The 25,625-nt window shown below is 41.2% G+C and overlaps 1 protein-coding gene across 5 annotated transcripts in view; it reads right to left on the bottom strand.

Moving 5' to 3' along the window:
* Positions 1 to 949: 949 nt before the first annotated feature.
* Positions 950 to 25,625, bottom strand: part of LEF1 (lymphoid enhancer binding factor 1) — a 121,826-nt gene continuing 97,150 nt past the window's right edge. For 3 of the 5 annotated variants that reach the window (XM_008051073.1, XM_008051075.2, XM_008051076.1), the window contains 4 exons: positions 22,295 to 22,402; positions 17,507 to 17,555; positions 16,800 to 16,840; positions 950 to 2,180 (listed from right to left, as the gene is read on the bottom strand). In XM_008051073.1, coding sequence (XP_008049264.1) covers positions 16,806 to 16,840; positions 17,507 to 17,555; positions 22,295 to 22,402 — 192 coding nt within the window. In that variant the 3' untranslated portion in view covers positions 950 to 2,180; positions 16,800 to 16,805. Of the gene's footprint in view, positions 2,204 to 16,799; positions 16,841 to 17,506; positions 17,556 to 22,294; positions 22,403 to 25,625 lie in introns of all 5 variants that reach the window. The other 2 variants (XM_008051074.2, XM_021709111.1) reach the window with 2 other exon arrangements.

Raw genomic sequence — 25,625 nt, 5'->3', positions numbered from 1 at the left:
TCAGGGCTGAATATGAAACCTTCATAACCAGTATGTCCCCTGAACATACTACTTTTTTTTTTTCCTGGTTCAAGTTTAGGACTAAATGAAGAGGAATTGGAAAGGTTCCAGAGGATAGTAATGAAATGATTAAAGGACTGATGATGAAAGGTTCAAGGAATTGGGATTACTTAGCCTGTAGAAGAGAAATTTGAGGGGTGATTTAATGGCAATCTTCAAGTATAGTATGTGAAGGGTTATTTCAAGTATGGTGGCCAGCTGTTGCCCAGCTGTATTGAAGGTTAGAAAGGGGAAATCGAACTAGAATTTCAGCAAAAGAGAGTCAAGTTAGACCAGTGATATCAATGGTTCTCAAACTAGCTCAAGGGATAGAAAACCACTGTGGAGGACATTTTAAACTTAAAAATGTATAGTTTTTGCTAAATCAAGCACCAACTTACATACACTAGTAAGGTAAAATTATGGAATATAACTCAAGATCTGAAAACTCTTGACTCTGGGAAAATGGACGAGGTTAAGAAGACCTTCCTTTGCCATTGGGACTCCAGGCTTTGGGGAGCCTAGCTTGAGCCCCAATGAACAGCGAAGAAAGAAGATACCTGCACACTTGCATTGAGCAGCACAATCAGGTGCTGAGGACCTTGAGGCGCTCAGGAAGGAAGAGATTCACTCCCATCTGCATCCTGGTGATTCCCTTCTTTCCTTTGACCCTGTTTTATATTTACCCCCGGAGGAGAAGGATGAACAGGCTCACGGCACACAAGTACTTTTGAGGACTACATGCCTGGCATATGGGGGAAGGCGCTCCTTTACAGCTGGTGCTAGCCTGGCCCTGGAGAAGGCCATGCCAGCAGCACCCCCGTGCTCCCATATGCAGACTGAGAGCTCTGGCCTGTGGACTTCGTTCTTTACCAACTCTAGATGACCAGAAACTTCACTCTGAATCCAATGACACTTTCTTTTAAAATGTTTTATTACAAAGCTTCTTTTAAAAAATGCTCAGCACATTAACTCAAACTGGAATGACAAACGTTAAATGACAGTTTTGGGCAAAGGCTGTGCCTTGCTATTAAAAAAAAAAGGGGGGTACATCAATGCTCATTTTAACAACTGCATAAAATTCCACTAATTGGCTAATAAAAACAGATACAAATACAGAACATTTAAAGTAATAACAATTCAAGTGCTGGGCTTTTTACAACAAGGGGGTGAGAAGGAAAGAAATGAAAATTCACTGCAAACCAGTCTGCTGAACGCATCTGTTAAGGTTTACTGTTTAAAAAAAGAAAAATAAAATAGAAGAAAAGGTAAAATGAAATAGGACTGCCGATTGCTACCAACAGAGTGGATTTGGCTATTACGTTTATTTAGCTCTATCGAACACCTTACAAGGACGGAGAAGCCACTATTTGTTACAGGCAATTCACAGAGAAGCAACTTATCAGGCAAGCTGTCTCTCAGGAGGAAAAAAAAAAGGGGGGGGGGGCTTCTTGGTATTTTCCATTTGCATTTCAAACTTTTCCAGACCTTTGAATTTTATTTAAAAGCTCACAGCTAGCAAAATATACAACAAAGAAATTAAAACTAAAAAGTGTAAATTTTAAAAATTCAAGTTTAAAAAAAAAGCAAACAAGACCGATCCATTTGCACTGTTAAATAAAAGCTTTAGGAGAAAGGAAGAGAAAGAAAAATGAAAACAGAAACAAAGAGGGAGCGCTTCCACAAATTCCTCCGCTGGGATGCTGATGGCCATGCTGGCTGCTGGCTCCATTTGCGCGTGGCAGGCAGACACAACCAAGTGACTGTCCTTGCCGAGAGGTTACAGGTATGGAGGCAAGATGCTCTGGGAAGTACACACGGAGATGGAAGAGAAAAGCTGCTCAGCTGATCAGGGCCTGCTCTCGTTCTCCCGTGCTTTTCAATTTCCTTTTAGAAACCCTTTTGATGCTTTGTTTGGGAACTTGGCTCTGGCGGTAGACGGAAGGAGGCTGGCAGTGATTGTCTTTATGGATCAGCATCTCTAGCAATGACCTCAGGGTCAAGTTGGTATCAGTGTTCCTTTGGGGTCGACTAGGCAGGCAGTGGAGACAGTCTGGATTTTCAACAAGCTTCCATCTCCAGAAGAGGTCCTGGGGTCGCTGCCTTGGCTTTGCACGTTGGGAATGAGCTTCGTTTTCCACCTCAAGAAGGAAAAAATGAAATGCTATTAATATGAATTTGCCATAGGCCTTTAAAAGACTGCAACCTCTACTTCGCACAGCACATGTCCTAAGACCTCTGCATTTATTTCATCCACTTTGTTGATTTGGGGATAGCTAAAATAAATTGTCCTGGGTAGCCCCAAATACTTGAAAGACATTATAGAGTTAACTACAGGGTACTGAATGTTTACTTTGGTTCCACGTATGTGTATGTACAGAGTTATAATACGAGATGTATTTAATGCTTTGGGTCATGATAAACAAACAACAACAAGAAGTTTGAAAAACACCAGCAGGAAACGGCCAAACATGAATTGGAAAGGTGGGCAACAGCCAGATCAGGGACACATATGTATAAAGTGTTTGATGTGGGATGTCATTGTGTGACTCTCCATGGGACTGAGACAGATTCCAGTTCTCCAGTGCACCGCCAGCTCCCATGACCTGTGCTCTGTCCACACTTACATTCACTGTCCCACAGACGTCAGCCTCTCCATTCTTACTTCAGACTTTACAACCTCAAGATTTTCTTCCTTCCTAACAACGAGGATCGCTAATGTTAGCCTCGAAAAGGACACTCAGCAAGTATGTTGAGGTAACTGTTGTTAGCTGTGGGTGATGGTAATGACTTTCAAAAAGGAGAAACCCAAATCCCAAAAGCCTTAATGATCTGAGATTTTAAAATAGTGATTAAAAATAAAAGGGAACACCGTAGCAAGATGAGACAAAAGGGAAGTAAAAGCACAGCAAGGTTCCGCTCCTTCACTCCAGAGAGGACCTGCCACCTCTGCAGCTTTGAACTTGGAGGCTGCTTTCCTTTCTGGCAGGGATGCCAGAAGCACCTTCTCTACCTGGGTCCCTTGGTAGCCGCAGATGAATCCCAACTCTGTGCTTGTGACTGAGGTATCCTTGTTACAAGCAGACGTTTCCTTTTAAAAATTAATTCTAAGAAACAGTGGATTCCTTACACTTTTATTTGAGTGGAAGACAAAGTAGAAGAGAAATGAAAGGAAGCTTTGACATAGTTTAATGATGAAAACAAAACACTGGATGGCAAGTTACAGTCTACAACACGCTTTCCCCACAAGGACCGTGCAGTTCAGAATGGGGATTGTGAGGCCATGGTGAGAGCATGGCTTAGATGTTAAGATGCTTACAAAGGGCACAGCACAGAGCGAGCCCTGTGAGTATGCCAGCTGGTGCTATGACTATAATGACTACGATGCTGTCTGAAAAAATGACTGGTCTGAACTGTGAAGAAACATTTCGGAAAGCTGGGAAGCCACTGAAAAAATGAAAACCAACCAACAAACAAAAACAAAATGAAAGGAAATCAGCCACAGAATGTTTTCCATGAAGGAGGTCTTCAGAGACAATTACAATTCCTATTCTGCAAAATTACCCTTTCTATGTTTAACAGGAAAACACACTCTCAGTGTCGTAATACTTTAACAGCAGCACTGTCCTTAACACAGGAGGATCAAAGTGTGAGAAGGAGCCTGTCCTTCCAAGAAGAAAGGAGCTGGGCTCAGGTGAATTTGGATGGGTGGTAAGGTGCTCCGCTGATTCCTATTTTTGCATCACAGGTTTTCAAAGATCTGATCCAGGTTGCTCTTCCTGGGAAGGTTTTCCTCTCAGTCACATGAAAATATTTAGCTTCCTGATGAGGCATGGCCTTGAAGTTCTGGGCTAGCAGCCTGAGGCAAGCACTGTGATTCAGAATCGACTTGCCAAAGGCAGCCACGAATGTCTGCTTGCTGGGAGAGATGACCTGTCTCTGTTGGGACTGGGCCCCACCCCCAGCACAGGTGGACACTGAAGTAGAGAGTACAGACAACATCCATGACCCTGCTTGGCCCCCACTCTCAACAGGGCTGACCCCTCCAGGCAACAGGGCTGACTCTCAACAGGGCTGACCCCTCCAGACCCCTCCCTGCACTTCTGGCTCTACTACTGTCTTCCTTTCTCTTTCTTGCCTCACCTAGAAGCACCTCCTCCTCTCCTTTCTTAGGCTGGAACACAAGTGATAACATCATTATTAAAACAAACATGGCTGCCCAGGGATAGCATTTACCTCAAGGGTAATGTCACTTGCTGAGAAAGTGACCTTTCCTGACAAAGTCGTTTCTTTCCACAGCCTCGCATTCATTTGCCCACTCATCATGTCACTATTCCATAGTGTCACCTCGCAAATTCTGCTGAAAAGTTGGCTTCAGAGATCCTCTCTACAGTTGCTTACAAAAAGTAACTTACTACCCCCTCCCCCAGGATGCTTTCCTAACAGTGTAACTGGTGTTTTTAAAAAAATCACAAAGAATCCCCTTGCTATCAAATAAGGAAGTTTGTCCCTGGTTGCTCTTTTAAAACGCAAGGACATCAAGGCAGACCAACTCTTACCTCCAAATGGGGGCCTGAAGTATTGCCTTCCAGATACAAAACAGGTCCAATCCAGATTCTTTTCAAGAAACCACAGGAATGAGGCTCCACAGACTGGAGGCTTCCCACATCTAAGGCTTCACTGGGGGGCTGTGGCTGAAGCTGGGCCAGGCCAGGCGAGCTCCAGCACAGACCAACCCATCAGTGAAGTCTGTGCAATCAAAGCCAGCAATTATTGTTCCCGGGCTGCGGCTGGGCTTCAAAGGGAGCTGCAAGTCCCATCTCACATATGTTAAGGCTTGGGCTCCATCCACCAAGAGTCACCAAGCGGACCACTTGCTCAATGGATTCCAAGGCAGAATAAGACCCCCGCCCCCACCCCATGCAGACGATACCCTGATGCTCTCCTGGATCAAATTTCAATCTTCACAAAGTATCCTGGAAACCAAATGGAACCAGGAACTCAAATAGGCAGTTACTTATTAAGCACCCAATCAGTAAAGGTAACTAAAGATTCCAGGAGTGGACCTGCTACTGGGAGATAAACAGCACTGACCATGAGAACTGTGGAGGCCTTGACTCAAAAGAAGTGAAGAAAGGGAAAGGCAAGAAATTTGTTCTCTGTGAGCCCAAACAGATGTCAAATTCTATCAAAGGCCAAGAGCTTGGCCAGCCCATACCCCTGGGGTAGCACAGCTCAGACCCCTTTCCCAGGCTGTCCTCTGGCAGGAAGGGCCAAGGAGACAAGTCTATCAGTGAACCTGAGAAGCAAAGGGTCAGGAACCAGGGAGGGCCAGCCCTGTAAGGTATGCCTCGGGACTCAGTCAGTCAGTCAGCTCAAGCTGTGCAGGCCAAGGCAGGGATAGCACAGCTGGTCTCCAGGGGCAAAACACCTCTCCCTTCCCCACATCATGTCACTTCCTTTGTTCAGAATTTGTGAGGAAGCAAAAAAGTGAGGTGGAATAGAAGACCCTTCCCTTCTTCCTCTTCCTCTACTTCCAAAAGCTACTAGCAAGAAGCAGGAACCTTGACATGAGGTGAAGTTAGAGGAGAGACTTTTTTTTTTTTTTTTTTTGAGTTGGAGTCTCACTCCGTCACCCAGACTGGAGTGCAGTGGCACACTCCCAGCCACCGCAGCCTCGACCTGCTGGGCTCTGGCGATCCTTCCGCCTCAGCCTTCCAAGTAGCTGGAACTACAGGTGTGAGCTACCACACCCGGCTAGAGAATGTGAGAGATTATATCTGTGAGAGTGAATAGAGACATAGCTTGAATCGCAAAAATTGCCTTGCAGCAGCACCCTACACACCTCCTGCCAGTTGCCTATGTTTCTCTACCTCAGGGAAAACTGACAAAAGCCTGTTATTTCAGGTTGTGAACTGTTCTGTTGCTCAATGTCATGTGTATATGAAGGAAGTAAGTGCAGACTTCTAGAGCAGGAAGCAAGCATGGCAGAGCTAGTCTAACTCTGTTGTTTTAGCAGAGAGGTATATGGAGGTAAATGGCTGAGGCTACCCCCAGAGAGTCACAGTGCTGGGTCCCAGGCCTTCTGGTACCACAAGAGTGACAGCCTCACTGAATTGGAGGTTGCCTTGTCTGTGAGAAGCTGGGGAAGGGGAAGGAACGAAGATACCAGGTACTGAGCACTGATGTGCCAGGCATTGGGACATGGACTTCACAGTTTCACATAATCATCAGAACAGCTCTGCATGTTTCCACCTGTTTACAGATAAGGGAATGGACGCTGCCTAGGGTTATATAACTTGCCAAAGCTCATGCAGCCAACAGGGGGTGGAATGAACTTTTAAGTTCTCAACACAGGCTCTCCCCACCATACCTTGGAACTAAATGATCATTTTTCTTCCTAGCTTCCACCCTGTCTGTCCATTGCTAGGCAACAGGTCCTATATCCTGGTTCACTGATAGGCTTGTCTCCTTGGCCCTTCTAGCCAGAGGATAGTCTAGGAAAGGGGCCTGAGCTATGCTACCCCGAAGGTATGGGTCGGCCAAGCTTTTGGCCTTTGATAGAATTTGACATCTGTTTGGGCTCACAGAGAACAAATTTCTTCCCTTTCCCTTTCTTCACTTTTGAGTCAAGGCCTCCACAGCTCTCATGGTCTACATCTAGAACACTGCAGCTACCCCAAGATATCGTTCTCTATTTGAAACAGGATGATAAAGAGAACCAAACATGTAAGTTAATTTTGAAATTTAAATCTTCTCTAAGATTGGACATATAACTTCCAAACGCCAGCTTCAGCTCCCTGACTGTAAACAGCAACCAGTATTTGAGAAAAAGGAAAAATAAAAACGTGTGGTTAGGAAGGTTAACACTATTTCTGCAGCTGAATTAGTCCTTAGTCCCAGCATTCAAGACTAGTCAGGGACCTAACCACAAAGCCCTGATGCAAAGATTCCCAGAAGCTGGAGGGAGGAAGGGGGTCATTAGGCCTGTCCTTGGATTCAGGTTATACCAAGGTGACGGTGACTAAACCCACACAGCTTCCTTCCTTGTGGTCCTCCACAGTGAATTGCCATTGGTATAAACCAGACTCTGGCAACATCAAGACGACAGTGAGACAGGCCTGTGACTGTTAATGAGTTACTCCAGGGGAATTTTTCTGTAGCTACTGGTTTTCCTCCCGGATCAGCCCAGCCCTTTGTGTCTGTCTCTGTGGGGACTTGCCTCCTATTGGTAGGCTGAGCCTCCCAGCGTAGGCCATGCCTACTAGATCCTTACTACAGCTAGAGAAATACACTGGAGAAATACTCTTGAGCAAAGTTTTGAAGAGAGCCTCAAAGTTCAGTTTAGTTCTGTCAGCTGAACCAAAATGCCTCAGGACACAATAACTAGCTAGGCAGACCCACTTCCAAACTCTCCATCCAATCCACATTTCTCTCAGCAGAAGTCTTCCTACACTAAAGATGCTCACTTCACTTCCTAAAAACAAAGCAATAGGATCAGTACACACTTTTGTCTTTTGCTTTTTCTTTTCAAATTGAGTACTGCCATAGATATACCTGTGTTTGTGTGTGCGCCCCATGCGTCTGGTCAACCATATGTGGCACTAGGAGGTACTAAAGTGTGTGAGTTAGAGCGTGGGCTCTGAGGACAGTCAGTCCTGGGTTGTGTTGGATCCTGACTCCATGAGTTGTCTCTCGGGTCATCTTGGTCAACTTGAACATATTGAACCCACTTCCTCATCTATGAAATGCTATCCCTCATCAGGTACGCCGAGGGGATGTGATAGCTATATGTGCAGAGCGGGGTGAGAGCCCAGTCCTCTCAAGGGGCACAGTGAACAAGAGAGAGATCTGGGGTTCAAGACAGTCCTGTAGACCCAGCATGGCTGTTCACCCACAGCATGGCCCCAGACAAGTGATGTTTCCTCATCCTCATCAGGCCTGAAACTACTCCCTCAACAGGGCTGCCACCGAACAGGAGGAGGTACCACAGAGGCCTCCATTAAAGAACCCGGAATGTGACACATCCAAGTAAGGCTCATGTCTGCTGTTCCAACCTCATACAACACATGTGGGGCAGCAAGCAAAAGTCATACTCTTTACAGAACTTCTGATAGCTAATGAAGACTGACAGAGTATTCTGCAAAATAACTGAAAACTCTCTGATGAAATAGAATGTCTCCAAAAGCACAATGCCAGCGGAGGGCAGGAAAGAAAAAAAGCAAACACATAGAGAATGTACCTAAAAACTTAGAACATTTCAGGTCAGATATGAATTAGACCTCAAGAAAAGAGGTGGGTAGTATTGTTCAACTGAAATTACAATTTTCTCTCATTCTGTCAAAAAGAACACAGTAACTTTGCTAAAGCATACAGATGCTACTGGCAGGATCACCTATCTCGTCTGTATATCAGGTACCTGGCAGCTTCAGTTGTGAACAGCATGGTGGAGAAAAAGGAAGTTAAAAAGTCTCAAGGTATCACAGTGATGTCTTGAAATTGACGTATGAAAATAGTACATTTTACCCTTTCTTAAGAGAGCATCCTCTATACCCCAACTCAGACCCACTTACTTATGTACCATTTAATTAAGTTTTATATTTCTGGTTCCTAAATCCACACAGCAGATCAGAAGAAACATATTACTCTGGGGAAGGGGGTTAGCCCCTCCCCAAATTATAAAAAGTAGTTTTTTAAAATTCCACATTATCTGGGGTCATTTAGAATAGTGACAAACCACCACATTCCTTGTAGTATATACTATACGCAATATTAGATGCAGTATAAAATAATGCCATTATGAATTTAAAAATATTTAAATGAATTTTAATGTACTCTGTTGGAGAAAACAGAGTTGCATCCCAAAGTGTTTTTGAAAAGTATATGCATTGAAACTTAAGGATGTAAACCGATAGTTCATTGGGAAACTATCAATCCAGATGGGCTCATTTCCACACAGTTCCACATAGCTCAGTGAGCAAAAGGTTTTATTAGACAAAATTTGTCTAAAGTAATTCTTTTTTATTCTATAGACTATTCTAGTCCATTGATCTTAATTCAAGTTCATGGACTTTCATGAACAGTACGTCACTCATGAACGAATAAAGTATCTTAAGAGGGTTTTAAGGAGCCTTGTGCACTTGTCTCCGTCTCCGATTATATTTTTAATGGCATCTGATCAACCCTGCTAGCTAGGGTCTACTTCTTTATTTCTGCTTCCCAAGGCGACTTAAACACATATCCTGTAGGAACCTATAACCTGATGTCTTCATTAATGTATAGCTGCCTAGATAAAACCACCCTGCCTGCTAATTAACAGGCCCTGACCATCAGCTTATTTGTGAGCTGTAGTGGACACCTGTTAAGTTGCTGCCCAGCTCCCTCTTGGTTATACCAACTCCAACATACCCAAAGAGAGAGCAGCAAGCCTGACAGTCATTCCATAAAATGTGACCTTCTCTGGCTCAGTTGATTATGAATTGGGAAGAAGTTTGACCAGAGGCTCTTCCTTGGAATTTGAAATAATCATCTTTTCTTTGGGAGACTAACGCTGTAACAACACATTAATTTGAGAACTCTGGACATGTGGCTGAAAGAACTGGGAAAGTCCATCTGCAGAGGAAGATAGAGGTGACTTGGGGAGAGGACCAGATTTAAAAGGCACAAAAAGTATCTGGACAGCTGTTTCAGCACTCTCCTTGGCCCAACTGCATTACTGTCCTTGGTTAGACAAGATGCTCCTGTGTTCTGAAGATAAATTTCCCCTTTCTCCTTAAGCTGACATGGGTTGTTTCTGGTTTGCAATCCAACGGCTCCCATAAGTATACCTAAGGAGCCTGGAAAACAGCCAGAGTTTGAAAACTCGCATTCAACACATAGTTTAGTGCAGCCACACTGTGTCATTATGTCGTCACTACTATTTAAGATAATGTGACCAAGCCTGCACATACCTGTCAGATGTCTGAATTCTCTAAGGAACAATGAAGTCAAATGTCATTGCCTTGAAGATTCTTTACAAGAATCTAATCTGTGGCGAGTGTAATAGGGATTCATGGACATAAGTATAAGAAGAAGAAGGAAGACATGGATAGGCTGTCACCTCAGACAGAAGCATTTCCAGGGAAAGGGCAAAAGTGCGTGGGAATCTCTCTAGGCAGTCACCAGTTCCATCTCCTAGGCAACGTGAACCAGCAATTTCAGACAAGACCATTGGCACACCAGGATCTTATCACTGGTAAAATGGGCAGGGCCACCATCCTAAGGACAACTGCAGGCCAAGCGCTGAGAGGTACAGAGTGGGGTGCTGACATTTTCTCAGAAGATGCCAACTTGGGCTCAAGGGAAGCCACGCAGACACGTGTTACCCTGGCTGCCATGTGACACTGGTTCTGCCCAGTCTGACAACCCCCAGCCCACCCCCTTCCCAAGAGTTCTGAAGCCCATGGGTCCTCTGCTTGGTTAGTAACAATGCTAGGTCAGGTGCTTACCAAGTGCGAATGATGAAGAATGGAAAACAGGTTATCATTTTTTCACTTTCTAGTTTCCAATGACTTAACTTTTACTTTGAGACTTTGGATAAGTCTTAAGATTTCTCTGACTGCTTCTGGCTTCCATATACTTTTTATTAATTTTTAAGTCTGGCTTTGTTTTCTAACTAAACATGCCAATCCAGAAGCTCACCGATATTTAATGGGTGGGTGACTACATCGGCACTTGAATCTGGAGCAGGGATTAGGCAAAACTGTCAAACTTATCAGGGTAAACATAAAAAAGGATAGACAATAAATGGTTTTCTCAACTAGATCACTGAAAATACTTGGCATACTCTCTGCCTATTCTACACGTTGGGCTCCATGCAATGCCCCAGTGGTCTTCGCCAGGCCAATCACATCCCTCTTCCCACTGTGCAAGCTCGTCAGCTCTGTAGGGTGGCTCCACAGGACTCAGGAGTTCCCAAACTTTAATCACTTCTTCAGGCTCTCAAACTTCATCATCAAACAAAAAGCTAGAAACAATTTTTTAAAAGATATAAATCCAAGCACTGCACAACTATCTACTGCATTCCATACTGAGCTGAGCAGTGACCTCTCCCACACATCTCTTGGCCCCAGGGAAATAAAGGCTGAAGTTTTTATTTAGTAAAAAAAAATGCACTTAACTTTTTCATTTGCTTTAACAAGCTGGTAAGATAAAGAGTATGCCAAAGTCGAAAACAGTGTGGGTGTGTGTCAGTGTATGTCTCTGTGTCTAATGTGGGTCTCTGGTCTCTGTACGTGTTTAACCAAAGACTTTTCTACCTTCTAAAAGTAGCTTATGTTTACTTTTTAACTAACTTTTTGATGTTATATAATCAAAGGAAATACATTGAAATATCTAAAAGTATACTTTCAACCTATGCCATTTAAAAGATGGTGAGTTTTTGCATTTGTTTTGCTAAAGCAAATATTAATAAACCAATTTGAAAAGTTGTTGTATCATCAGTAAATTCAGAATGCTAATCATCTCCAGCACTTCAAAAATTCTAATTCTTTGTTTCTTTAATCGCTTATTGATTTTGATTGAGTCAGGAAGAAAGGGAAGTTTAGTATTTGATAATAATCTCTAACTTCTGACAAACTCCTGAGATGAAATTCCAAATCAAACATACACCAAAACACTGGAAACTCACAGCAACTCAGTCACTGTGCTTTCAAGCTCCCACATTCCTTCTCCAAACTAACAACTTGAGTGTTACCTACTCCAGGAAGCCTACCTTGTTTTCACTCTCTTTTAAATATTTGTTGTTCTCTTTATTTTTATAGAGTGTACTGTATGCAACCCCTTTGCAGCATAAAACGTATTATTTTATAATTACCCATATATATGTCTGTATCTTCTTAAACTGGAAGCGCCTACAGAAAGGAGCAGAGTCTTATTTTTAGCAAGTAGCCATAACTGCATAATCGGTTCTTGACTTTTAAGAGTCCTCATGGGATGTTTGTGAAGTGAATAAGCAAACGATGGTATTTAATGACACGGGCCTTTCAACTGGGCATGGAAGAATGTGTGCAGCCTCATCCCCTGAGACCCTGGACTCCCAGAATTCCCACAAATGACAAGTTAGTCCCATAAGCTTAAAGGATGAATTTGGCTTCCTCCAAAGATCCCACAGCTTGGGGATCACAACCTGAAGGAATAGTTTCAGAGATCTCATTTCCAATTATCAAAAGTTGTTCCACAGTGCTGAGACTGGGTTAGCAACAATTTCTTTGTTTCAATCTGATGTCACCAGAGTGAATATTTGTATAATGCACTGAAGTCGAAACACAGGGGAGGCAGGAATACAGCTGGGTGTTCAAGGAACTGCTGGGTTGCATGAGACAACTGCAACATTGTTTCCCACCAGAACAATGAGAGTGCTAGATGAAACCCACACGTCTTTTGAGGAGTGGAAAAAAAAATTTTTCCAGGCCTTCTCTGTTCACTGAGAAAAGTCTTTTCCTTATTAGTGGCTATGCCTTATAGTTTGTCCCACACTAGTGCCAAGAGTAAGACTTTTCTAGCATCTGAGCTACATACCATGGAGGTCTGAGCTCAAATATCTTTCTAATTTAATAGGATTTTCTTTAAGGATACAAAATAGTGTTAAGTTTTGCTGTGTACATAAGAGGAATAAACTCTCTCAAAAAAACCACCAAAAACAACCCCCCAAAAACACCCTCCTTGCAGGGAGGGAGCTGAGATACTTCCCTGCCAGGGCCAGGCAACCTTAGCTTTAATTTTACTCAGTAACTTCCTTGCAGAATCGAAACCCAGCTGTGTGAGATGTCACATCACACTCTGCAGGACTGGTTCTAATCAAATAGGTAGCCTGTCTTTGGCTTGTTTCTAAGGTGAGGTCAGTGCTGGTGTGACTGTAGTCTGGCAAACAAGGAGCCATACAATCATATCGGTGGAAAATCAAGTCCCCAAACCAGAAGTAATGCTTCTTGTGTCCCAGGACACCAGGCAGTCATTGTGGGGAGGTAGGTGGCATGGGTATGATCTGCACAGGACCTGAGGAATGACCATGGCATATGCAAGTCATTTTCAAGATCGTACAGGTGCTTTACAGTTTTACAGAACCACTCGCACATAGAACAATGACTACCAATCTGTAAATAAAGAGATCCAAGTCCCTTTTATAACACTGGGAGGCAGTGCAGACCATGCAAGAGCAAAGCAGGCTAGAACGTTGCACTCAGGGAGTGGTAGACAGAGATCTTAAAGGACACTGTGTACAATCTTTTCATTCACACCCAAGAAACCAGAGGTCCCTCCAGAGGCTTTAAGTGACCTGCCCCCCCAGGCCACACAATTTATGGCGACTAATCTGAGAGACTGGGCGGGCTCATGCCTATTCTGTGCTCTTTCCACTCTGTTTCCCTTGCCTTTCATCTCTTTGCCGAGGCTCTGTTCCAGAGCAGAAATCCCCTCTATTTTTCTGGAATAACAATAGTTATTCCAGAAAAGTGCTGCCTCCTCAGAGAAGCCTTTCTTGACCACCCAACCTAAAACAAACTCCCAAGTTACTGTTTTACTTTTATTATAGCACATTTATTTCCTGTTTATATATTTCTTAAACTGCCTTCACAGCAACGTAATAACCACTGAGAGTAGGGACCTTCCTTGCCTTATCCAACACTGCATTTCCAGGTTTTCTGTAAGTCTCTACACCTGGCGTGTAGCAGGTGCTTGACAAATGCTGAATGGCGACTGAGCAAATCAGTTATTACACATACAGAAGTCTAAATTCCTACGACAAAGCAAGAGGTGGAGGAACAACAGGAATATTATCATTCCTAATTTACTGATATCTTTGTGAATGCAAATCTGATCTCTCTGCTCTGTAATTCTTATCCGATGACTGCCAGTTCTGCTCTCCAAACTAGGGCAGTGTGGAGGGCAGGAACGTCAAAGGTCACATATCTGATCCAGAAAGGAGTCATGCTAGAGACTGATGATGTGGAGCACAACCAAACAGAGCCTCGCCCAGAGGGAGGCTGGAGGAGTGGCCTCATAAGAATTTGGGGAAAGGAACTTTATTGTTGTTTTTCATGTACAGGACAGAGGGAATACCTTAATTCTTAGAAAATATAAACGACAAGAGGGCACAATGACAGCTGTGACTTATTTTTAAAAGAGATGTTTAGGATACATTTTAGGACAAAAATAGATGTAGTCTCATGATTTTAAAAAATATCACATAATGTTAATCATGAAGAACTTCAAATCAAGTAGCAAACACTGAAGTACAGTAACATATTTTTTGCATGATTTTTAATAGAAATAGTATTAAAGATCTGGATGCAAACAGAAGTAGAATAACTCAAGTGCCAGCCCTCAGCACACTGCACTTCTGAGGCCTTTCTTTTTAAAAGCAGAACATGAAAACAACAGCAACAACAAAACTGTTAGCCATTTCTAAGTGTTCAGTAAATAAAAGGACAACGTTCTTCTAAAAAACACACAAAGCATGTGCCTGTGCTTTTTACCAGATTTACCAAATTTATCTACTATGATGCCATGAGCTTCTAAAGGAAACGGGCTATCATGAAGTCATACTTGCATTCCTAATAACCAAGACGGGTGGCCGGCCCAGAAGAGTTCCCCGAATTACAGTCATCAAGTTTAAACTGATTATACTATTTCTGATCACTTATTTAAAGGGATTGTTCTTCCTTTCACTTGGAGAAAAGCCTGACACTCAGTTTTAATTTAGAAGAGTTTTGGGATTTTGAAAAACTTGGGCAACCTGAGTAAAGATCAAGAAAGTTTCACAGAGCAGAGGGCAACTGACTTAGGTGTCAGTCAGTAGGAGAAAGGAACTTTTGAGCTCCAACTGTGTGCCAGCAGCTAGCACAAATTACACACAAACCACTGTAAGTGGCAGATATCATTATTCTCATTTTACAGGTGAGGAAAAGACTAAAAAGCTGAAGTAGAATGCTCAGGCAATCAGCTGGTTTAAAATTCAGGTCTATTTGTGACCAAAATATCTGCTGGCTCCTCTGGGAGTTGCTTGAAATATCAGCACAAAAATTAAGTTCTGAAAGTTTAGGTAAGAGTCACCTGGTTTGGTCAAGAGCCAAATGCCTTGTAAGCTGATGGTCTTCTAAGCTGCACTGCACAATAAGAAGCAGGCTTTCTTCTCTCTCTCTCTCCTTTTTTTTTTTTTTTTTTTTGAGTTGGAGTCTCACTCCATCACCCAGGCTGGAGTGCAGTGGCACACTCATGGCCACCTCAGCATCGACTTGCTAGGCTCTGGCGATCTTTCCACCTCAGCCTTCCAAGTAGTCAGAACTACAGATGCATGCCACCAGGCCTGGCTAATTTTTGTAATTTATTGTAGAGATGAGGTCTTGCCAAGTTGCCCGGGTTGGTCTCAAACCCACATGCTCAGGCAATCCGCTCATCTCAGTCTCCCAAAATGCTGGGATTACAGGTTGAGTGACCAAGCCTAGCTGGAAACAGGCTTTCTAAGCACAAGGACAGCATGTGTAGCCCCATTCATCTACGTGGGGAACTGCTAATAATCTTGTGCAGACTGACTGCAGGACTTATGAGGGCTGGGCTGGGCTGGAAGTGAAGAAAGGCAGAGAGCAAGAATGACCAAAGGACCAACCATGAGGGTGGGACAGGGAAGATCCACACTTGGGGTCGTGTACTTTATCCATCAGCAATGAAAACTACTGACTGCTTCAGAAGTGACACACTCAACTTGTGTTTTAGAAAATCCCTCTGGGGCAACATGGAGGATAAACTGGTAGGAAGAAAGTCCGGAGGTAGAAAAAATTATTCCACGGTTATTATAATAGTCCAGATGGGAAGTCTGAGTACCAGAACTAGGGCTGTAGCAATGATGAGTGTGAGAGGAAAGACTCAACACAGACCCCAAAGGCAGGGCTGACAGGACTTGGTGACTGACTGAATGTGGCTTCCTAGAAAGAGAGGAGAATCAAAAGTATAACTCCCTTGAAAAGAACTGTTACCAGAGGAAGATGCAGACATGCTGAACTCACAGCTTAATAAAGACCAAGCCTTAATGTACAAAGCCAGGTTCTTGGGCTAGTGGTCACATGGATGAAACGAAAATAATTACAGTAGAAAGAAATAAAATAAACATTACCTATAAAAACTAGATGAAACTGAGCAATGGTTACCAATGAGGAAAAATAATTGATAGGAGAAATACAGTTAACCATGTAAGTGCCCATGACATATTTTTAAATAATGATAAGGAGGGAAAAAAAGCATGTGTATCTTTCTCACTAGAAGCAAATAAATTATTTGAAATGTTTACATGTCATTCCAATTGAGACAAAGTCTCTACAGAGCAAAAACATTGAGTCTTGGGCTTGACGGTATTTCTCAAACCCATCATGGGTTTGCTGAGTAAGGCGGCATTGTGCTGTTTGTTGTCATTTGCTCTTTGTTTTTTTTAAAACAGGCAGGTTTGCCACTGGTCAGTAAGAAAGGATTGAGAAGAAAGAGTTAGGGGAAAGAGAACGGAGAAAGAATAAATGAAACAAAAAAGACAGAAAAGATAAAAGCACACTATATTGCAAATACATAGCCGGTATAAAAACCATCAGATTTTTAAAAGCACCAATTTGATTTTGGTAGCGTTTTTCCTCTCTAAGGAGCAATGCTGGTTGGAATCAGTGTGAGCAAGAAGATTCACAAGCAAGTGCCTCTTTTTATAACTAATGTCAGCAGTAGGACCAGAGAGTCGTTCTTACCATGTTTCAGATGTAGGCAGCTGTCATTCTTGGACCTGTACCTGCAGAAAATTGTGTCTTTAACAAATTTTTATTCAAGAGGTTTTTGTACATTCCAAATACGTAGTAGCTACAACATCATGTGGACTTGTTCACTTTACTTTTTATGGTTCTTATACCAGCCATTTTTATTTGTGCAGTATAAGTAGTGGCCTTGTTTTTAATGAAAGAAAAAGGGAAAATACATGGGACCTTACTGATGCCTTGAATTAATGTATGAGAAAGACAAACCCTATCACTATGCTTTACATTTTTAAAATCTCAAATCACAGAAGAGATTCTCAAGGGGATACAAGGACGCATATTACATAATCGTCATAAAAAATCATACTTTAAATTAGTTAGGCAAATAGAAAAAAAGCCAAAGTGTTTAAAGCAAAGAGAACACAGATAACTGAAGCAAAAATAAAAACAAAAAACACCCCACAAGTTCACCACCAGGATTCCAAGTGACAGGGTTTGGAAAAGAGTTTTTACATGTACCTTCACATAGTCACATTTAAAAGAAAAGTCTTTTTAAAATTTTAAAAGAATTTCAGGAAGAAAAGCAGAGTTCAAGAATCACAAGTTATAGCCACAGAAGAAAGCAGTGTGTAGAAGATGCAAACTGCTTTAAAAGGTGTTTATCAGAAGCCTGAGGAGTGACTGGAAAGTCACATGGTGCCTACCTGATGCAGATTCCTGTAGTTTCTCTCTCTTCCTCTTCTTTTTCTTACCCTGGAAGAAGAAAGGCACACTGTCATGTCATAGATTGTACCATGAATACACGAGTTAATGGGACAGGAAATATAGGCAGGTGGTCAACAAAAAGGTAAAGACAACTCATTCTCTCTCTCTCTCCTCACTGTCTGTATTTAGAAACAAAGTCATTGAGCAAGAGAAAGAGAAAATAAGTGATCTCTTTGTGCCCTTTGTCTCCATAGCTTCATACTTAACATCATCAATACTGACACACTCTCTCTCTCTCTCTCTCTCTCTCTCTCTCTCTCTCTCTCACACACACACACACACACACACACACACACACACAATGATGTTGTACGGCTATGGCCACAGAACCCTCTTCAAGGAAGTCAGCTTAATGAGACGTTCCTTTTCTTACTAACCACTGCACTTAGAATCTACTTCTGATAGTGTTCAAGATAAAACTTATTGTGAATTCCACTGTATAATTAAAAGTTTCACAGTGTTGACTGAGTGCCCACGGCTCTTGTGGCATAGACGTGACATAACCTAGGAGAGAGGAAGGATGACACAGAACTAAATATAATTTTGAAGACTTATTTCCAGCAGTTAATGACCTTCCTGAGACAGACACAATAACATGAATATGCATCCAATTTTAAATACACTTCAAAATCATCTCAATGCCAAATTAAAAAATTTAGTTCCCATTTATAGTGGTCTAATTTGCCATTTTCCTAAGTAACTATTTTCCTCTCAAAAATAATTTAATAGGATCTAGCCACAGTTCACTTATAGTAAATGATCAGCTCACATTAAATATTTTCAAATCACTATAACAGAATACATATCATATCCAATATCTCTATCTTATGTCTGCTGTAATAATCACATTAACAAATAATAAAAAAATAAAACTATGAGGTTATTGAATACATTTTGTGACTCTCTAAAAGTATATATATATTTATATACCTAAAGATAATTTTTCTTCTTGACACAGCCACTGAGGCTTTAGAGCTTTAGAAGGTTGACTGAAATCATCCTCCCAAACACTGAGGCTAACAGCAGATGTCAGTGATCTTGGGAAATGGCATGTCAAAAATAATGGAGTCTTCTTTGAAGATTATTAAAGGTGCTCGGCGGTGGGGGGCGGGGTGCAAACAGAAGGAGTGCATGCTTGTTGCAGGCATCCACCATCTTCTTTTCAAATAGAATTACTGCAGTTTCAGCAGTTGCTACGAGGTTGTTTCAAGTGTCTGGAACCTTATCCCACACTTTCTTCTCTCCCTGGCTCTCATATGCCCTTCAACACACATCTCAAGCATCCTCTCTCACATGATCCTTCTGTGCTCCACACTTCCCTCCCCCCTCAGGCAGAGCTGGGGTTCCTTTTCCAAGCTCCTCCATGACTCTGAGCTCACCATGACCTAACCCCTCACAGTAGGAGGCTCTGTCCCCAGAGCACCACCTGGACCTCTCAGTACCACCTCTCTCCCCTTAACATGCCAAAAACATAGCCAGCCTGTAGTGACTGTCTGACCTGAGTTGTTATACTTCTACCACCTAAGTGAATAACCTATTTTATATTCTAGGTATCAACCAATGTTTCAAGAGAACCTACATTTGTGGTCAACAAAAAGAACTAAGTAGTTTGGATATATTAATGTCAAGTTGTACAAAAAACAAAATTCATGTGTGGTAAACACAAAAAATATTTTTCATTAAAATTATATCGACTACATAATGCTGGGAAACATTAAAAACTAAATTTAAAAGCTCTAATAATACAAATATTTGGCTAATCTCACCCAAGAAAATGTGTGTACTGTTGATTCATGAAAACTTCAGTTACTAGCCAAATTTATGAAAACAAACTGAAACTCTAAAATCTATGATGCCATAGAATAGGACATTTTAACATCAAATTACTGAGATATATACTTAATATGATCTCATTGAGGATCAGGATAGCATTTTGGCACTAAATGCCTTGCTTTTATCTTTATATTCTATTCCTGCACATTGCTGTTATGTTAAAAACAATGCATTGAGCTAAAATGCTAGCACTTGATTGACTTCTGCTTGTTTCAGTAATTGATAGATTTATTTCAATTATTATAAAAGTGATATGAGCATAGCAGGACTTTCCCTTCAGTCAAGAAACATGCAAACCATTTTCTTTAAGAATTGTGCGGGGGAAAAATATTTAAAGACAAATTCATACTACACTAGTTTTTTTTAAAAAACTGCTTTCTTCCCACCCTCCCACATGGAGAAGAGAGAGCAAAATAGAGAAGGGTGGGGGAAGAATATGTTGGTGCTTCTTTTATGTCTTTTTAAAAGTTAAAATTCACCACTTAAGATTCAGAAAAAGAAATTTAAAGACATTCAACAAGCAATGCTAAATAAAATTCACAGCCCAACAAAGCTTCCATAAGACAGAGAACGAAGATCAGCTCTCTCCATTTAGACAAAGCATCCAAAAGACATCTATGACAGGATTAGAAGATGACACTTTGAAACCTTTTAGGTGGGAGATTGATCTTCCCACTCAAAGGGCATCACGAAAGCTCTATAGTGGGATGGTAATTACTGCTCAGAGAACAGAAGCCGAGTTCAGGGGCAAAAATCCGTCAACTACAGCAGTTTTCTTAAGGCACTGGAAGACTGAGCTAATCCACTCAGGAGGGAAACCACGTAGACTGTGAAGTCAGAGCAACCTAGATGTAAATTGCGGCTTAGCCACCTACTACATGGCCTTGGACAAATTACTTAGCCTCTTTGACCTCTCAATTTCCTCACCTGGAAAATGGAATAATAGTATTCATGCCACTGGATTGTTGTAACGATTAGAAAATAATACATAAAGAATCTAAGAGAGTTCCTGGCAATCCCATGTGGTAGTTATTAAGACAACCAAAACAACAGCTCAGAAGAGCTGACAGTACTGTTGCTCAGAAATAACAAATAATAGTACTCCTACTTCCTGTGTCATGTTGTATCCAATGTTAAGCTCCAAATCCTAACAGTACAGGGACTTCTTCTGTGGAGCACATTACAGGAAACATGTTTGGCAACTCTTTTCCAGAAATAAGTTTACATGTGCCTATCACCTCAGACAGGCATCCCTGTCATCATCTCTGTGGGAACTTGAGCCTAATAGGAGCAGCTACAGCAACGGCTGCATATTAAATTTTAGATTGAGTAATGGCTTCAACTCGGTCCTTTTTTAAAGAAATAATTCCACTTATATTAAGTAAGACTGGCCTGGCTGGCATTTCTAATACTAGTCTCACATGGAACATGAGAATTACTATAGACTGAATGTTGTGTCCCCCCAAACTCATATGTTACAATTCTAGTCCCCAATGTAAAGGTATAATGAGGTGGAGCCATTGGGAGGTGATTAGAGTATGAGCAAAGAGCTCTCACGAATGGGAGTATTGCCCTAATAAAAGAGACACTGGAGAGCTCCTCATTCCTTCCGCCATATTAGGACACAGCAGGAAGACCCAGAAAGGCACCCACCAGACACCAAACCTGTTGGCTCCTTGATCTTGGACTTCCCAGCCTCTAGAATCCAGAAGTTTGGGAAATAAATTTCTGTTACTTATGAACTACCCAGTATTCTGTTATAGCAGGCTGAATGAACTAAAGCAGCAATGACCTTCACAATTTTAAATTATTTTAAAAGCGTAGTCAAAACTATTCCCCTCATAAAATTTGATAAAACTTCAAATATATTACTTATAATATACCTTTTCAGAAATAGCCTTTGCCTCATCAAGACTACACTAGTAAGATGCTCAAATTCTACTGCAATAAAAGAACTGGTAATAAAAGCGAGGCATTTCTTGCCAATAAAAGTAGTATTGCTTAAACATGATACTACCTACCCTAGAATAAAACACATAGTAGATGTTAGGGTACATTAATATGAAAAATGATATTTTTTTAACCCATTTCTAATTAGTTGGTGGCAAAAACAAAACACCGGAATACACTGTGTATAAGAAGTGTAAAATATACAATCCTTTGGAAAGCAATTTGAAAATATGTATCAATAACTTTAAAATATTTATATCCTCTAGCTCAAAAATTCCACTACTATGATCCTATCTTACAGAAATAATAGTCCTAAATAAAGGAAAAACTGTTATGCACAGACATGTTCACTGCAAGATTTTTTGCATTTGTAAGAAGAAACAAGATAGGAACTTAAATGTCTAAAAGCAGGAAAAAATGATTAAGTAAATTGTGACATTCGCTCAACAGAATACTGATATATAGAAACACTAAGCCATAACAGAAAAATGTTTATACATAAGAGCAAAAAGCATGACATAAAAGTACATGTACACATATATTCAAGTAAAAAATAAATTTTTAAAAATGCACAGAAAAAATATAGAAGGCAATGTAAATAACTATTACTAAATGTTGTCTTTACATGGTGAGATTATGCGTTCTTTCATTTTAAAAATATTTTTACCAACATTTTAATGATAAAGCATTACTTTTTTATTTAAAAAAACTTTATTAAAAATTCATTAGCACTCATAGCAAAAAACAAAAACACTATGACAGTTCAAAGCTTTCATAATGCAATATATCCATGAAATCTTTATTACAAAGTTCACTAGCTTCCAAAAATAGTACATAGTACCAGCATTTTATATATACCCTAAAATACATTTCCTTCTGGAAAGCAGACAGAAGAAAGAATGGGTGAAAAGGGAAAGAGACGTCAGTGTGGAAAAGGGGCTTACATAATTGTCTCTTGCAGACCAGCCTGGATAAAGCTGCATATGAAGTTGTCTTTCTTTCCGTGCTAATTCATAATATTTCGCCTGCTCTTCACGGGAGAGAGCATGCCACTGCAACAAAGAGGGGAAGGGAAAAAACACAAGTAAGCAAAGGAGCAACAATATATGTTGTGCTTCAAACATCATCCATGAAAATATTAAGCATCTGAACTTTGACTTATTTTTAAATGGCAGAAGACTAAGTGCCAAATGCTGCAGAAGTCTACTTGGAGTCTGGTGGCTACAGTGAAACTCAAACTTTGGTTTCTCTATCCTGTTCTCCGATATCACATGAAACACATCAAAGTCAATCAAAGCATTCAAAGCAAAATGATCTCTGTCACCCACCCTTTATCTTTTCCAATATAAATTAAAAAGAACTTTCACTGATGAACCTCAACACCCAACTTAGTCCTTTTTCATACTTCATAGCATATTCTGATATTTGAGCCCAAGTATTATTTATTTATGCAAAATGCAATAATTTCTAAATGTCTGTTAAAACAGATACACCCTCTCCTCACATGGACACTCTCCCACTCTGTCATATGAAAAGTCTGAAACCTTAATCATATGATCCTGTCTATGGAGCAAGACATCAAAAGTCAGCCTGTCTGTCTCAGTCTCTTCACCATCTCCTCATACTCATATAAATGTTAATTGTCCACAGGGAGAACACTGATGACATTGTATAGACACACAAGCACACATTTCGGCTACAGTTTTTAGCTTCCTTCTGATGGAAAGGAGCTTATCTAAGTGTATTTAGCCATCTAAAATTTGAGATTATAGCTTCTAATGTGAACGTAGCTGCTGATGTCCTTCAAACTTTTCATCTCCTTTTTACATAACCAATACATATCATATGTAACAAAGTAGTTTATATAGGCAAGGCATCCATTTGGGATTTTAACGGGCTTTCACCTGCATGCGGCTTTGCATACATTTGCCCCAGGTCCCTAGCAGACAGTTTTCAATTATTTGCCTTACTTTCCAGATGCCAACATCTGCCGGCAGAACCTTTCAGAAAGAACTGACTGGGCTTTTGGGAGACCTGCTGGCCACGAGGGGATGACACAGAGGTGATGGTGGCTGCAGGAGGAGAAGACTGGAGCCCAAACCACACATATACCTCCACCACACACATGCTCGTTCTGTCTCTCTGTCTCTCTCTCTCTCTCTCTCTCTCTCTCTCTCTCTCTCTCTGTGTCAGTCAGGAGCCCTCTGCTTGTGTGGAGCTTCCCATTTTGCTTCCCTCCCATTTGAGGCTAGGAGATCCTTTTCCACTCATGACCACCTGCGTACTGATTTTAATCTCCCTGTTCTTGTTTTCAAAAAATATGTTTTACAAAAAGGAAGGAAGAAAAAGGAAAGGTGCAAGTAGGCTGGAGAAAGAACAGAGGGGGTTGGGAGAGAGGCTGATGAGAGCCAAACTCTTCTTCTGGAGGAAGCTACATCTAAATCCTAATCAACTTGAACTCAGCCCCTAAAGTATAGCTAAGAAAACAGAAACAACTGCTGCCCTTGTCTGACAACAGAACAAGAAGTGGCTCTCACCAGACATGGTAGCACCTTCCGGCCACACCCCACCTCCGGCTCCAGCCTCCAGTGTAGATCCAGTGGTGCCCACTGGCAGAGCAACAGGGCCTATTTCCTTTGAAAGCCCTTTAAAAGCCAGATCCTCTGTGCTGGATAGGGTAGATGATTTATTTTTAATTGCTTTAGAAGTTCAGAGTGTAAAGATAAAAAGCATGACACACAGCAGGACTTGGCCTGAGCCTAAAGGTAAATAAGGTAAAGTGCTTTTGCAAAAAAAAAAAAAAAAAAAAAAAATGGGTGAGGGAGGTGGCAGGAAAAACAAAACAAAACAAACAAACAAGCGAAAAAAACCCCACAACTCAGGAAAAAGTTACCTGAAGCACAGTTCTTTGTACTAATAAACAAAATCAGACAAATTGATTGTAAGTAGAAGGTATGTCTGAGACAGCAGGGGTAGTTTAAACTGGGAAGAAAAAGTCAAACTGCCTGTAGCAACCGTCAGTTTTCTATACTTGGGACACTGACCTAGTACTAGAGATCTTTGCAGGCAGAAAAACCAAACTGGACGCAATGGTAAGATCATCTTGATTTTTTTGAGAAAACACTGGTCACTTACACAGTCAGCACTCAGCTCTGGTGCTAAGTAAATATGACTGGCAAGAGCAAAGTGTTACCAAAATGGAAAAAAAAAAGAGAGAGAGGAAAAAAAAAAGACAGCTGGGCTCGGTGGCTAGCCTGTAATCCCAGTACTTGGGAGGCCAAGGTGAGTGGATTGCCTGAGCCCGTGGGTTCGAGACCAGCCTGGGCAAGTTGGTGAGACCTCGTCTCTACAATAAATCAAAAACTAGCCAGGCGTCGTAGCACGCACCCGTAATTCTGGCTACTTGGAAGGCTGAGGCAGAAGGATTGCCAGAGCCCAGAAGGTTGAGGCTGCGGTGGCCAGGAGCATGCCACTGCACTCCAGTCTGGGTGACAGAGTAAGGCTCCAGCTCAAAAAAAAAAAAAAAAAGAAAGATAAGTTATCTTCCATTTAAACATTTTTTATTCATTCGACAAGATTATTCCCCTATACACAACATCTTTTATTGTTGCAATATTATGAGTATAATTTTATATAATTTATAGCAGCTTCATAAATTGCTGAAGAAACCTGGAATTATAAACACAAACTAACTCCCAAAATACATATCAAAATTGAGTCTTCTACCCAAACAACCAGGTATTTTTTAGTTAAAGAAGGAAGCTTAGGTTGGCAAAAAGAAAAGCTAACAAAACTGAGTAAAATACAAGGAGACAAGATAGGGCATAAACTAAACTATTTGCATCTTCAAGTGTTTTTAGTGTTCTGACATTTTTAGTATACAAAACCTACTTACAAATAAAAGATCATTTACCAGACTAAAACCTAGGTAAAACAATGGTATCGAAGTTTTGCACTGAAACAAAAAAAAAGTCTAGGACAGACTAGAAAGATAGTCTTTCTTTATAGGAATTTCTGAAACACAATTGACTAAAAACACTTTTCTATCTTTTTGCTTACTGAAAAACAAAGAGTTAAGTTTTTGTTTTGTTTTGTTTTGTTTTTTGAGTTGGAGTCTCACTCTGGCGCCCAGACTGGAGTGCAGTGGCCGCTCCCAGCCACCGCAGCCTCGACCTGCTGGGCTCCAGCGATCCTTCCGCCTCAGCCTTCCGAGTAGCCGGAATTACAGGCACGCACTACCACGCCCGGCTGATTTTTTGATTATTGTAGAGATGC

The sequence above is a fragment of the Carlito syrichta genome, unplaced genomic scaffold (assembly GCF_000164805.1).
Source record: "Carlito syrichta isolate Samal-C Ts95f unplaced genomic scaffold, Tarsius_syrichta-2.0.1 Scaffold158902, whole genome shotgun sequence".
Lineage (NCBI taxonomy): Eukaryota > Metazoa > Chordata > Mammalia > Primates > Tarsiidae > Carlito > Carlito syrichta.
Note: the sequence above shows the minus strand (reverse complement) of the source record. Positions and strands in the feature narration are given on the sequence as shown.